Here is a 13,052-nt window from a genome sequence, read left to right as displayed (position 1 = left end):
GGCGCAGCCGAACACACCCAGTGAAAAGCTCCTGCGCGCCGTACTTACGGTAATACTACACTGTACGAGCTGGGCAATTTAAAGGGATAGTTCACCTGAAAATGAAATGCACTCCTTATCTACTCACTACTATGCCGATGGAGGGGTGGGTGAAGTGTTTGAGTCCACTAAACACTTTTGGAGTTTCAGGGGCAAACGGGGATCGATTCTTCAAACGTAAATAAACAACAGGGGGAAAAAGCCTCTGCTCCTGTGGTGTCATCCAAGTGTCCAGAAGCCCCGATATTCATAATCGACTCGGAGCGGCATCATTTACACGAAGTTTTTAGCCTAAATGTCTGTTATCCTCAGCCCGGAGCCAAGTTTATCTTTACTAGATAATTTCCCAAATTCCATGGTAATTATCTTTAGTGCTCTGGATTAAAAACACCATAATTTCAGCAAGTTATTCGTACTTTACTCTTTAAGTTTTTTCTCATGTCTAACTCAAAGTCTTACTCTTTTGTATTCTGCGATTTACAAGCATATTAGTTTCCCCATTGATTACTTTGAAAATCCCAGCAAGACAATACAACATCTGTAATTCTCATGTATGTGCAACACTGTGCTTAATTCAAACGAAAAGGTTTAAGCTTAAGCTTTATTCAACAAATGTGGTCTAGCTGTTATCAGGAGCTCAGAGGACTGTACCTGGAAATACACCGAAAATCACACCAGTGCTAAAAGTACATCTCATCAGCACTTTAACTGGTAACATTTATATACCAGGAAATGTCATTTAAGTTGTTTGATTTCGCCATAATGGGTTAGTTACAGATAAATAGATGCACTTGATTTAAGTTGACCATCAACATGGACGTATCATAAGAAATCTCATGTGTAAATGCATTTGCCAGCTCAAAGACTCATGAAATCATCTTGGTTTTATATATTACAAATATTGGCATTTTTAGCATTACACACTTCTAATCCAGTTGTAGAAACATTGGTATTGTTGTCTATATTTATATGTGTGTGTGTTTATTTGAGTGTTTTCTGAGCTTTGTGTGTATTTTATTGTACTTTAACTGGACCCTGAATATCACACACATCACATCTTGTAGCCTTATAATAAGTGAAGGACGCTGAAAAGTGAAGTGATGGAAGTGACGGACGCATCAGAGCCTCTGTTCTAATCCTGACCCAACACGGAGCGCTTGTTTTAATACAACAAACAACCAAAGCAGGCGGGATGTTCACTTGAGACATGGGAAACTGTCTATGCGCCGCCCTCTCCAGCTACAATGGTGTATAAACCGAGCCCTCCCTTCCCGGGCGGAAACACATAGGAGATCAGCTGACCCGGCTCTTCCACTTCCTCAGAGTCTGAACCCTAATGGACGAAGCGGCTCAGTGTCACAGCGCAGAGCGGACCGCGGGCGATCGAACGTGTGTGACATGACCCGTGTCACACGATGTGAAGTTTAAACTGGGAAACAGCTGTGCGGCTGGGAGGGGGAAAACACATCTGGAGCAGAGAAAACACAGAGGTGAAGGGGGCTGTGAGTTCATGTGCTGGGTTGTGATTGTGATGTGATGCTGCTCACACTTTACTTTACTGTGTGTGTGTGTGTGTATGTGTGTGTGTGTATGTGTATGTGTTTGTGTGTGTGTGTGTGTGTGTGTGTGTGTGTGTGTGTGTGTGTGTGTGTGTGTGTGTGTCCTGTAGTGTGCAGTGTGGGAATGGGTCTCATCCCTTTTTGGTCCAAATGGAGAATAAAGGGAGCGACGAGGCGGAAAAATTGAAGACAAAGTTCTTGTCGGCCTGGAACAATGTGAAGTACAGTAAGTAGTTTGCTTGAGGCCAACACACACACACACACACACACACACACACACACACACACACACACACACATATGCTGGTGTCCTCTCTCCACCTTGTCTCTAATGCTCTCTCGCATCACTACAGTTTTGTGTCAATCAATCAATTTACTTTACGATTTAAAAAAAGAAAGATTTCAAGAATAAAGTCATAATGTTATTAAACTTTTTTTATTCTCATAATATCGTGACTTTTTTTCTTGTGAAATTGTGACTTTATTTCCCTAATATTACAAGATTCTTCTTGTAAAATCACCATTATACTCTCGAAACCTCATAATATTTTTTTCTTCACCTTGACCCTAATACCACAGGGTTTCCCACGGTCTTAAGAAGTAAAAAAGGAAGTCAAAACCGGTACTAGGGCTTAAATGCTTAGGTCTTCATTATGTTAAAGTTCATTTCAGGCTACTTAGGACTCTGATATCATATCTTTCTTATAGGTCTTACATTTTATTCATCATGGTCTTTAAAAGGTTTTTAAAAAGCCTTAAAAGTTACTTGTTTAAACCTGCAACAATTCAAATGCAGAGGTACCAACAAGGAATCAGCACAAATAAAAACATGCGCTAGAGTTCAGTGAGACAAGAACCTACTGCTGTTGAGTCAGACCTTAAAATAGTTCTTTGTCATACAGTCCACATTGAGTTTGTGTGCATTGATTCAGCTCACACAGATTCTGCTGTTTCTGTTCACCTGAAAAACACATTTAATGAAACAGGAGACTGTAGTGGGCAGGGATCTTTGGACTAAGCCAGAACATTGAGTGACATATGGGTGTTGTGGAGTAGGTGTGTCGGTCAACTGAGTAAATATAGCATTCCTATTCAGACTGTTTTTGTCCTTAACCTTCAATAACACCATAATAAGATAAGCTAATCTTTTATTAGTCCCACAAAGGGGACATTTGTCATGTCACAGCAGCAACAAGGACACTCAAGCATCAGTAACAAGTAAACATGCAATATAAACATAAGAAAAGATGAAAATAATAATAATATATACAATATAAAAAGGGCTGCACGTGGAAAAACATTGAGATATTTGGCTTAGTTTAAATAATTCATAATTTTAATAGGACACAAAACAAACGTTTTCCAGAGGATTACTGAACTGTTATTCATTACATTCTACACGTCAATATGTGTCAATGAAACTACACCCGAGTTAATAATTAGTACAGTTGTTTGTCTTTGTCTTTTATTTTGTCTTTTTATTTTGTGTTTCAGGTTGGGCTCTGAAATCAAAGACCTCATTCAGTAGAAATTCCCCAGTGCTCCTTCTGGGAAAATGTTACCATTTCAAGGCTGAAGGTACATCACGCAAACGCACACGCACACGCAAACGCACACACACACGCACACGCACACACAGCAGCAAAGGGAATCATACAAATAAAAAGCATCAGTGAATAAGTAAACATGACACAATTATATATGCAATGTAAACTGAATCTAAAAGATTTCACATATATGTTGAAATTGCACAGAAAATGAGTATTGAACAGTTAAATGAAGTTACACTTAGTAAGTGCTGCTTGTACAGTCCGACAGCAGCAAGAAGGACTTCAACAGTGAAATCCTTACCAGCCCTTTATCCTGTTGACCCACTGGTTTAGTCGCAGTATTAACTTGTTTCCCTGCATTTTGTGTTTGAATAATAATACCTGGTTGTCCACATCATCCACAAGATGAAAAAAAAAGCCATTTGCACTTCATGATTTGACCCCACGATCTTTTGTTTACGTCAGATGACGACAGTCTCACAGACGCCTGCTGTGAAGCCTCCAATGACGACTTCGTCATGGGGAACGCTGAAGCTTTCCGGAAGGATTTTGCGTCGCGAGTGTGGCTCACCTACAGGGAGGAGTTCCCTCCCCTGCCCAGCTCCGCCCTGACCTCCGACTGTGGCTGGGGGTGCATGCTGAGGGCCGGGCAGATGATGCTGGCTCAGGCACTGATTCTGCACTTCTTGGGCAGAGGTGGGTGAGATGATGGGACCACACCTGAGTTACAGTAAAAACCACATCACAGTGATGAGTGATCTAATGCCCAAAACAAGAAAAGTTCCAAAAGTGGAATTAGATTGTTCCCAGTTCAAAGTCACAGCTGTGGCAGCTAAGTCGTGGAGGTCTGGACTCAACACAGTTCAATGTGACGGGTGATAAAATGAAATGTTCATTTCTCATTTATAGTAACATTCTTGATACATTACATCCATAGAAAATCATTTAAACCAAACAATCTGAGAAGGGAAAATCTATCTACTTATTTATTTACTTGCTGGAATCCCTGATCTAAGTAGATTCCGATCAATATGGATTTTTGGGGGTGATGCCAATATCGATATAAAGGCATAGAACAATTCCAATACCCACATATCAGCCTCAATATATATACATGTACACACATATATAAAACTATAAATAAAAAGAAACTATAAAACAACCAAATATATAATACATGAACTTGTATGTATTGTACAAATATGTCTGTGAAAGGTTTATACTGGCTCTAAAACTACGGGCTTCAGAAAGGGGCTTTGGGCTGGAAGCTCTGTGATTTGAATAGTCAGACAAGCTGGAACTTTAGGTTTTGAAAAAGGACATTAGTATCTCAAAAACTCTCGTCCAACAGAAACTGTTAAAGTGTCTTTTTGACGATGAAGGGAAGGAGCCAACGCGGCTGATAGTTGGACACTGCCCGTTCCCTGCAGCTCCCGGGGGACAGTTCCAATCATCAGCTAAAGACCCAATTTAGTCCCATGAAAATGGATTAAGCGGATTAAGGAGCAGGAAGACAGATTTTTCTCCGCAAGTTTTGAGTTTTCTCAATAGAAAGTTTAATTCAGTTGATGCAAACCATTCACAGCGAGTGAATCCCTCATATCTCTGTCAGATCTATCGTCTCTGAAGTGTCCTCGACTTTATGAGTCCGCATAATGACACGACGGTGCCAGTTTAATGCAGTCATTTAGAAAACAATATTTAAAACTTGTTCTTCTGTCAAATCTAAAATATGTCACTGATGAAATATTTCTCTATAAAGTGACTAATTGCCACTTAAGGTTATTTATTGATCAATTTCACTTTGATTCACTTTGGATCAAGGTCATTTTGTTAATGACTTAGACTCTATTCTGGTTCGTTTTATAGCCGGGGCCCCTCCTACTCTCCCCGCCTCTGGATCCCCCCCTGTTTGTAAGGCTAAGGCGGCGTTAAAGTGAAATAGTGGGACACTCAAACTTATAATTGGACAGAATTACACTTATTCTGTTACAGAAGCACACGCGGTTCTGTCTGTTTAAGGAAAAACTTTTAATTTCACAAGTTCTGAAAGACTTTTTCTTCTTTACGGTGACGCTGTAAAGGAAACTTTGATGTGTTGAATGAGGCTCAGAGAGCAGACTCATGGATCCCTGGTCAAATTTGGTGCCTTTTTTTATTTTCCATTGTGAATATCAGGGATTAAGTTCTCACAAATTAGATTTTAATTATATGTTGTTAATCTATTTTCTGTGTTGTCATTGTACAGTAGTTTTGAGTCTATTGTATCAGTTAAATCTCATTTCTACAAGTATGGAGTTTTATCATAGATGTCTTTAGAATTTGGCAGCATCTTTGGGGCACCTCAGGAGGTAGAGAGGGTCGTCCACTAACCAGACGGTCGGTGGCTTGATCCCCGACTCCTGCGGTCGACATTCCGCAGAGTCCTTAGAGAAGATACTGAACCTCAAAGTGCTGCTGGCGGCGTATGAATGGTGTGTGACAGTAAAAGTGCTCCATATAGAAGAGCTGTATGGATGTGCGTGAATGGGTGAAAGACACTTTTACTATAAAGCGCTTTGAGTGGTCGATAAGACTGGAAAAGATCTATAAAGTGTAAATACTGTCCATTTAGTCCATATATATTATGTTCCTCTAAAATATGAATAATTTTTCTTCCTCATAGACTGGACCTGGTCGGCGGCGCTGAACCTCCAGCCCTTAGACGCAGAGACGTGGACCTCCACTGCAGCCAAACGTCTGGTGGCCTCTTTGGAGGCTTCTCTGCAAGGTTCCCAAGGGACCTCGGATCCAGGGTTGAAACACATGCCTCAGGCCCTGGGACCTGCAGAGGAGGCAGATGCACATCTGAAAGAGATGTATCACCGCACACTGGTGTCCTGGTTCGGGGACAGCCCCTCGGCTCAGCTGGGCCTCCACAGGCTGGTCCGCTCAGGCCTGTCGATGGGGAAACAGGCAGGGGACTGGTATGGGCCTGCTGTGGTGGCCCACATACTCAAGTAGGTGTAAAATGTTTGATCTGAGGGTAATTACACTTGTGACAGTCCTGCATGTGACTCTCATCCGCCTCAATTCTGTATGTAATCACATATAACACTTTTATGTGATATGCTCTTTGAGAAATATATGAAAATTCCCAATCTCACAAAATCCTGATCCAAGTCTGCAGCAACATTTTATGAGTTCCTCCCTGACCCAGACCTCATCTTTCCACCAAGATTCATGGTAACCTGTCTAGTAGATTTGTGTAATCTTGCTTAAGAGAAACCAACTAATAAACAAACGGACAAGGGTGAAAACATAACCTCCATGGAATATAAACAGCAATTTATTCAAAAATATGTCTTTGAGGAGATGCACTAATCTGACACCAATTTGTATTATCAGTAATAACGGTGGCAATATCAGTAGAAGAAGTTTAATCTCCAGAATCTTTGTCCTTCACTCACTTTCTCTCTTTTCACTCTCTTCCTCTTCCTCGCTCTCTCTTAGGAAAGCTGTCGAGGAGGCGATGGACCCTGGCTTGGCGGGTATAACTGCCTACGTCTCCCAGGACTGCACAGGTATGAAAGATGAGCCTGATGATGATAAAACAGGAAACTGGACACAATGCAACTGACCCTTCTTTCTCCACTAACTCTCTGCTGCTGCTGCTGAGAAACTGTGGAGCGGCTGAGAGTCGTGTCACGAGCGTCCGTTCCCCAACAAACACGTTCCGTTCCTAATCTACGACCACACGCTCCAGCCTCCTCTTAACTGCAATGATCTGTGTTGTGATTCACGTTTGTCTTCTCGATGGCCAAAGCAGACGTTAGCTGGTGTGAGAGTGAGCGTCTTGGTGTGTTGCAGCTCTGATATCAGTGAGAAAATTGGAGTGACTTTAACTTGTGCACCACATAGACATACATGATGTGCATCGTAGAATCTAGTTAAAGGTCAATCAACAGCTTCATTGTCAGACAAATTTATTTTCAGAAATTAAGTCAATTATTGATGATTAAAGTAATTTATTAACAGTCACTTAGAAAGAATGCTAAATATATTTGCCGTTTCCTGCTTCTAAAAATGTGAGAATTTGCTGCTTTTCTCTGTTTATATGAAGGTAATTTGAATTATGTTAAAATAGTTGATCAGACAAAACAAGCAACTTAGAAACTTGTGATATTTTACACTTTTTCTGACACTTTAGACATTTAATGGTTCATCAATTAATTGTGAGACATATAACAAACTTTAAGGGCGTATGGATATAATATGTATGTATGTATTTTGACAATTGTTTGCAGACAAAAATGAGAAAGATGAACTACAAAAGACAGGATTCTCGTATTTAACTAAGCCCAAAAAACGGGAATGCTACAGAAGTGATCGCCCCCGAGGCTGATGCACAGACAACATGTCTGATAAATTGACGAGGGGGGGGAGGGACACAGACAATATGACCTCCATCCTACCTTTGCATTATTGATCCTCCATAGTGTACAGTGCGGATGTGGTTGATAGCCACGGGGCACCAGCAGCAGGGCAGCCCTCTGCCGAGCCATCGGACGGCCCTCCTCCGCTGCAGAGTGACCAGCCAGCGTCTGCCTCCACGCCGCCAGACGGCCGAGCGGTCATCATCCTCATCCCTGTGAGGCTGGGGGGGGAGAAGACCAACCCCGAGTATTTTGACTTTGCAAAGGTGAAGTATACATGTCGTTTTGAGAAATATGTTTTTATTTGTACGTTAACATATTTAAGAAAAAAGGGGAAAGAGCAAATGGTAATTTTCCAGAATAGTGAGTTAAAAATATCTGTTTTATAGACACTGATATATAGTATGTGTGAAATAAAATGAAAGTGTTTTCTATCATGTACGTTATATGTTTCTCTGTCTTTCTTCATTTAGAGCATACTGAGCCTGGAGTACTGTATAGGCATCATCGGAGGGAAGCCCAAACAGGCCTGCTACTTTGTAGGATTTCAAGGTTAGTGTGAGCGTAATGGAAAACAGAGAAAGACCCACAGAGAGAGAGTAGCACATTATTTTGCATAATATACCCTTCTTACATGACGAGACAAAGTAAGTTAATGTATTCGTGTTTGCGTGAGGAAAACGGAGAGGAGTGGAGACGCAGAGGCGAGTGAAGCAGGGCTTACTTTATTCTCTGTGACCCATCAGAGCCTCGCCCATTCATCACAAGTAAACCTCCCAAGTTGTAAGCTGTAATTGATTTCCATAGGAGGCATGCATTAAATTTCATCTGGCCCAAAGTGAGCCACTCTTCATCACCTTCAGGAGCCAGGAGGAACCTTCAGTTGTACATCTTGGCAGTCAATATTTACACATTTACATTTTACCAATTTGAAACACAGTGGTGGATGATGTCTAAATGACAAGCAATACATTCTCCCTGCCAGGGCTCGGCTCCGCGCCGCATTCATCACATGCAAATCATCGAGTATAATTGCGTGTTTGTAAAAGTAATTCCCACCAACCAAAAATTAAATGACAACCTCTTTTTTTCCCCCCCGGCGTAAAGAATGTGCTTGTACAAATGCATTTGATTATGTGGAATTTAATCCACCCTGGTGGATATTAAAAAGCAACAACCTTCTGGGAGGCATATTTGACGCACACAAGCCCAACACTGGGCCGAGCAGGTGACTTTGAGCTACTCTGCATAGAAATTGGAGAGAGGCGCGTTTTTGTAATAATCCGATGTTTTTGAATAACTTGTCTTTTGTTTTGTCCTTGCAGATGACAGCTTGATTTACATGGACCCTCATTACTGTCAGTCTTTTGTGGATGTCAGCACCAGCGATTTCCCTCTGCAGGTAATGTGAAATTACACAGACGAGCTGACTGGGGCCTCAGTAATGTGAATTTAATAGTTTCTGTTAGTACTTAAGGGTATGAATCTTAAAGCAGCCCTTGGCCCAATTACCGAGTCCCTATGTGCTGATTTATTTGCTGCTCAGATGTGTGAAGCTGCCACTTAAGAGAAATACGGCAAATACAGGATCAGGTAGCCTGAATATTTCAGCACCCAATACATAAAAATCAGCACATAGCAAATGTACGGCAACTTTGTTTTATGCTTTTCCATGGCGTTGTATACAATATGACATGCAGCACAGTTGTAAATTTATCGACGCTGTGACAGCAGATAAATAGGATTTCATTCATCAAATGATGCAGAATACAACTTATTTTGTGTTGACGCTGCCATGGAGTGTATGTGCACCACATGTCCCGCAGTTACCTGCCCCCCCCCCCTTTCAGCTTGATGGATTCTTTCACATGCGTTTCGTCTCTTTGTGTCCAGTCGTATCACTGCCCCTCGCCAAAGAAGATGCCTTTCAGCAAGATGGACCCGAGCTGCACCATAGGTTTCTACTCGAGAAGCGTCCAGGACTATGAGAGGATCAGCCAAGAGCTGTCTAAGGTGGGGGGGTGCTGCTTGAACACAGGATGCTGGAAATATCACCCCATCGACGCCACTCATTTATTAGTCATTTCACGAATTCTATCTTCTGTTTTGTGCAATGGCAAATGACAGTATAACAAGATGACCAGTAGGTGGCACCATTTAGCCATGAATCTGACTCACTCGCCTGCCACTCAGCAGATTGGGTCCACGTTGTAAACCAGTCTCCTCAAGCTTATACTGCCTCTGCTTAGAGGACTCTATTTCCATGCATTAGAATCAACCGAGTCGCAGCCTGACAGAGAATATACTTCTTATTGAGTGTTAAAATTCAATGCAAACCGCTGTGAAATGCATAGTATGGCTGGAGCACTGGCGCTTCCACTGAAACACAGGTCAATTGTTTGTTCCAGGTGCTGCAGCCGTCAGCCAAGGAGAAATACCCAGCGTTCACTTTCGTGCAAGGTCACGGCAGAGATTACGACCTGTCGGCGGGCCTGACCCCGGAGAAGAGAGAGTGGCCCTTCATCCGTGACCCGAGGAGGACGGTCACCACCGCTGGGGACTTTGTGCTGCTCTGACAGCACTGTTTTAAAAGACTACACCGACAGGGAACTTCCTCCTCGTGAGGTGCAAACTGCCACGTCTGTTGTGACACTGAGGGTTTTTTAAACTTCCGGCATTCGGTTTCCTAATTCGTCCTGGAAACTTTGTTGCTGGGCACTTTTAGACCAAACTGCTGTTTTACTGGTTGCCCAGTAACATGAGTGCACTGAATAATTTGTCTGGGACACGGTGTTGAATTTAATCACCTAACATTTTGATATACTCATCCAGGAAATAACAGCATTTAGGGGAATTTGTATTCTTTCAGCACCGTTATTTGTTTTTGTAGTTCAGCACTCCCATGTTAACATGCTTTGTGGATTCAGGTGTCATGCAGCAGCGTCGTCTAACTTTTTAAAGGTTTGTAAAGTACTTCACCTGTCGTACTTAGACAGAGATTATCAAGTGTAGATGTCAGCAGTGGCCTGAGGTCGAGGAAAAAACCTTAATGAATAAATCTCTGGAGACAAAGTAACTCAACAACTTCTCCTCTAAAAAACATTTCACCCACCTGAAAAAGCCTCAGCCACACGAGCACCCCGATGCTTCAACGTGCACTCGATGTGTCGTTTCTTTTGTTCACACTCGACCTCATTCTGTCTCTTAGCAATAATCTGATAATAAGACTGTGTTCTTGTCCCGCTGGCTCAGTCATTTTGACCGAGTCGTGCTGCTGCCGTGAAAGTGACCAGACGTGGGAAAAGGAGGTGGAGGTGATGATGTTTTGTGCTGCACCTCACTAAGCACTGCTTGTTGTCAATTAACCTTTACAACAGGCTGGTTTAGATGTACTGTATATACATGGCATTTAAATAAAATAAAAAAATCATGAATATTCTGAGCTCAGATTCAGGGAAATGCAGTAAAGGAAGAAATACGATATAATTCTTCCACTCATTATTATTATTATTTGTATTTTGTGTATAACTGAAACCATTTGGTCGATTATTTCAAAGCATTTTGTCGAACATTTCATTTTGTGTTTCTTCTTTCTTTTGACGACCTACTGCAGATTTTGCAAAACACTTTTACAACAACTGTACTGAATATGAAATAGAAGTGAAGCTGCACACTTTAGTTCATCACTTCAAAGTTTTCCAACTGTTGAATCTTTCTCATGTGTTCTCCTAAATCACAACACCTGCATTTAGTTTCTTTACGATAACCTTGCTAAATTAATTTCTGCAATTTAATGGTTTTTTTTGTTCAAACCACTGGTTGGAAAAAAAACTGAATAAAGTAAAATACTTGACTTTCTCTATCAGATTTCTTCTATCGGGTCGTGAAGAAAAACCCGGTTTGCTTCGTTCCCTGTGCTCGAGACAAACCTCGGCCGTGTGCTGAAATGTATTCAGTCCCTTTCTCTCCCAGTCAAATGTAGTAGATTAAAACTAATCGTACGTGCTAACCATCTCTACAGCCCATTAACCAGGGACCGGAAAAAATGTGACCCGGTGACACTGGCAGCAATTGTGTTCCTCTGCGAGGAAAAGAAAATATCCTTGTGTGCTAAGCTCTGTTGCCATGGATAATCTATCTGTTGCCCCCTTAGTTCGAGCTATGCCGGACTGTTTTCCTGTACAATACAAATTCTTGTATTATGATGAGCCGTGCTTTTTAAAGGGGGGAACTGTCCTTTCTGGGCGGGAGCCAGGGCAAGGGTGAGGATGGATGGATGGGCAGAAGAGGAAGAAGAATTCTTCATCTGTTCTCTACCATGGAAAAGCAATGGCAAAGCGCATAAAGGCATCATTTAGATCCCCCGTCTGATCTGTGTGTTCGTCTATGTTGTGTTTTTTTTTCTTTTTGTGGACGGCCGACCGGCTGTGTGGACAAAGCGGGAAAATCAAGTATGCAGGAGAAAAAAGGAGCGGCGACATTCTTCAGCGTTGGATGATGGAGAGGAAGAGGAAGGGTGGGATGGACAGGAGGGAGGTGAAGGGAGGGGATGACACATTTGGGGATTTTTCTTGTCCGAAACATGAAAGAGCATTTGTGCTGGGGGGCACAGAGCGCTCTGAGGGTTGAATGTTCTTCATGTATTTACAGGGGATGTATGAATATTTGATTAATGAGTCACAGGCTCAGGGGAAATGCAGCAGGCGAGTGGCTTTACAAAGCAAGCCGATCTCTCTCTCTCACACACACACACACACAGACACACACACACACAAACAGACACATAAACCATGCCCTGCTGTTTAACGCAACTGCCTAAAGTGTCATTGACATTGCAGATTCCTGAAAATCTAATCTGCACCCAGGCAAATTCCTCACAAAGACGGAGTCCACAAGAGTCATTCCTCTGTTCCACAGATGCATGGTATGTAAGCGAGGGGGGGGGGGGGGGGGGTGTAAAGACAGAGACGCCCAATAAAGATTTTATTTTGGTGTCATCCACTGGAGGAAGTTGCTTGTGGGGTGCAGTCTTTGGACCAACAGGGATCAAGTAATCGCTTCACATCATAACCTGTGTTTGGAGTCGACCCCTGATGACACTACACAGCTGGGACAAGAACTTCAGGATGTTACCCACAAACCAAAAGTGTGATGTTGATACCAAGTGAAGCCATTCAAGTCATTTAGGTTGGGTTGTTATTAAAATGAAATTGGGAGAGAAAAGTGGCAAACAGAAAACTAGATGGACACTCTGAGAGCACAAACCTCCGCCAAGGCTGATTGACCACTTTCTCACCATGTTGCATATTGAGATCAGAGACATGTCGTTCACAGATGGAACAGATGTAGCTGAGAGGAATATGTGTTCGAGTATCTGGATAAAAAAAAAAACTTATTTTGATTTGCAAAATCCCAGTTATTATCCAGGTCCACACCAAATTTCACCTATTCATAGATATTTCCACTCACATGCCTGGTCAAGATCTCAA

At 42.1% G+C, this 13,052-nt stretch overlaps 1 protein-coding gene across 3 annotated transcripts; it reads left to right on the top strand.

Annotated features, from left to right (window-relative positions):
* Positions 1 to 1,362: 1,362 nt before the first annotated feature.
* atg4c (autophagy related 4C, cysteine peptidase) lies at positions 1,363 to 10,226 on the top strand. 3 transcript variants are annotated; one of them, XM_034582198.1, is made up of 11 exons: positions 1,363 to 1,529; positions 1,709 to 1,824; positions 3,093 to 3,176; positions 3,614 to 3,844; positions 5,814 to 6,147; positions 6,641 to 6,711; positions 7,627 to 7,829; positions 8,037 to 8,115; positions 8,889 to 8,965; positions 9,457 to 9,576; positions 9,972 to 10,226. In XM_034582198.1, exons 2-11 carry the CDS (start codon positions 1,749 to 1,751, stop codon positions 10,137 to 10,139), a joined length of 1,443 nt encoding a protein of 480 aa, XP_034438089.1. In that variant the 5' UTR covers positions 1,363 to 1,529; positions 1,709 to 1,748; the 3' UTR covers positions 10,140 to 10,226. The 3 variants fall into 3 exon arrangements, with proteins under 3 accessions (XP_034438089.1, XP_034438088.1, XP_034438090.1); XM_034582197.1 differs by having other exon boundaries at positions 1,685 to 1,824; XM_034582199.1 differs by having other exon boundaries at positions 1,363 to 1,532; positions 1,704 to 1,824.
* The last annotated feature ends 2,826 nt before the right edge of the window (positions 10,227 to 13,052 follow it).

Source organism: Hippoglossus hippoglossus, chromosome 4, assembly GCF_009819705.1.
Source record: "Hippoglossus hippoglossus isolate fHipHip1 chromosome 4, fHipHip1.pri, whole genome shotgun sequence".
Lineage (NCBI taxonomy): Eukaryota > Metazoa > Chordata > Actinopteri > Pleuronectiformes > Pleuronectidae > Hippoglossus > Hippoglossus hippoglossus.
The sequence above is the reverse complement of the archived record's forward strand: the minus strand, read 5'-3'. Positions and strand labels throughout refer to the sequence as shown.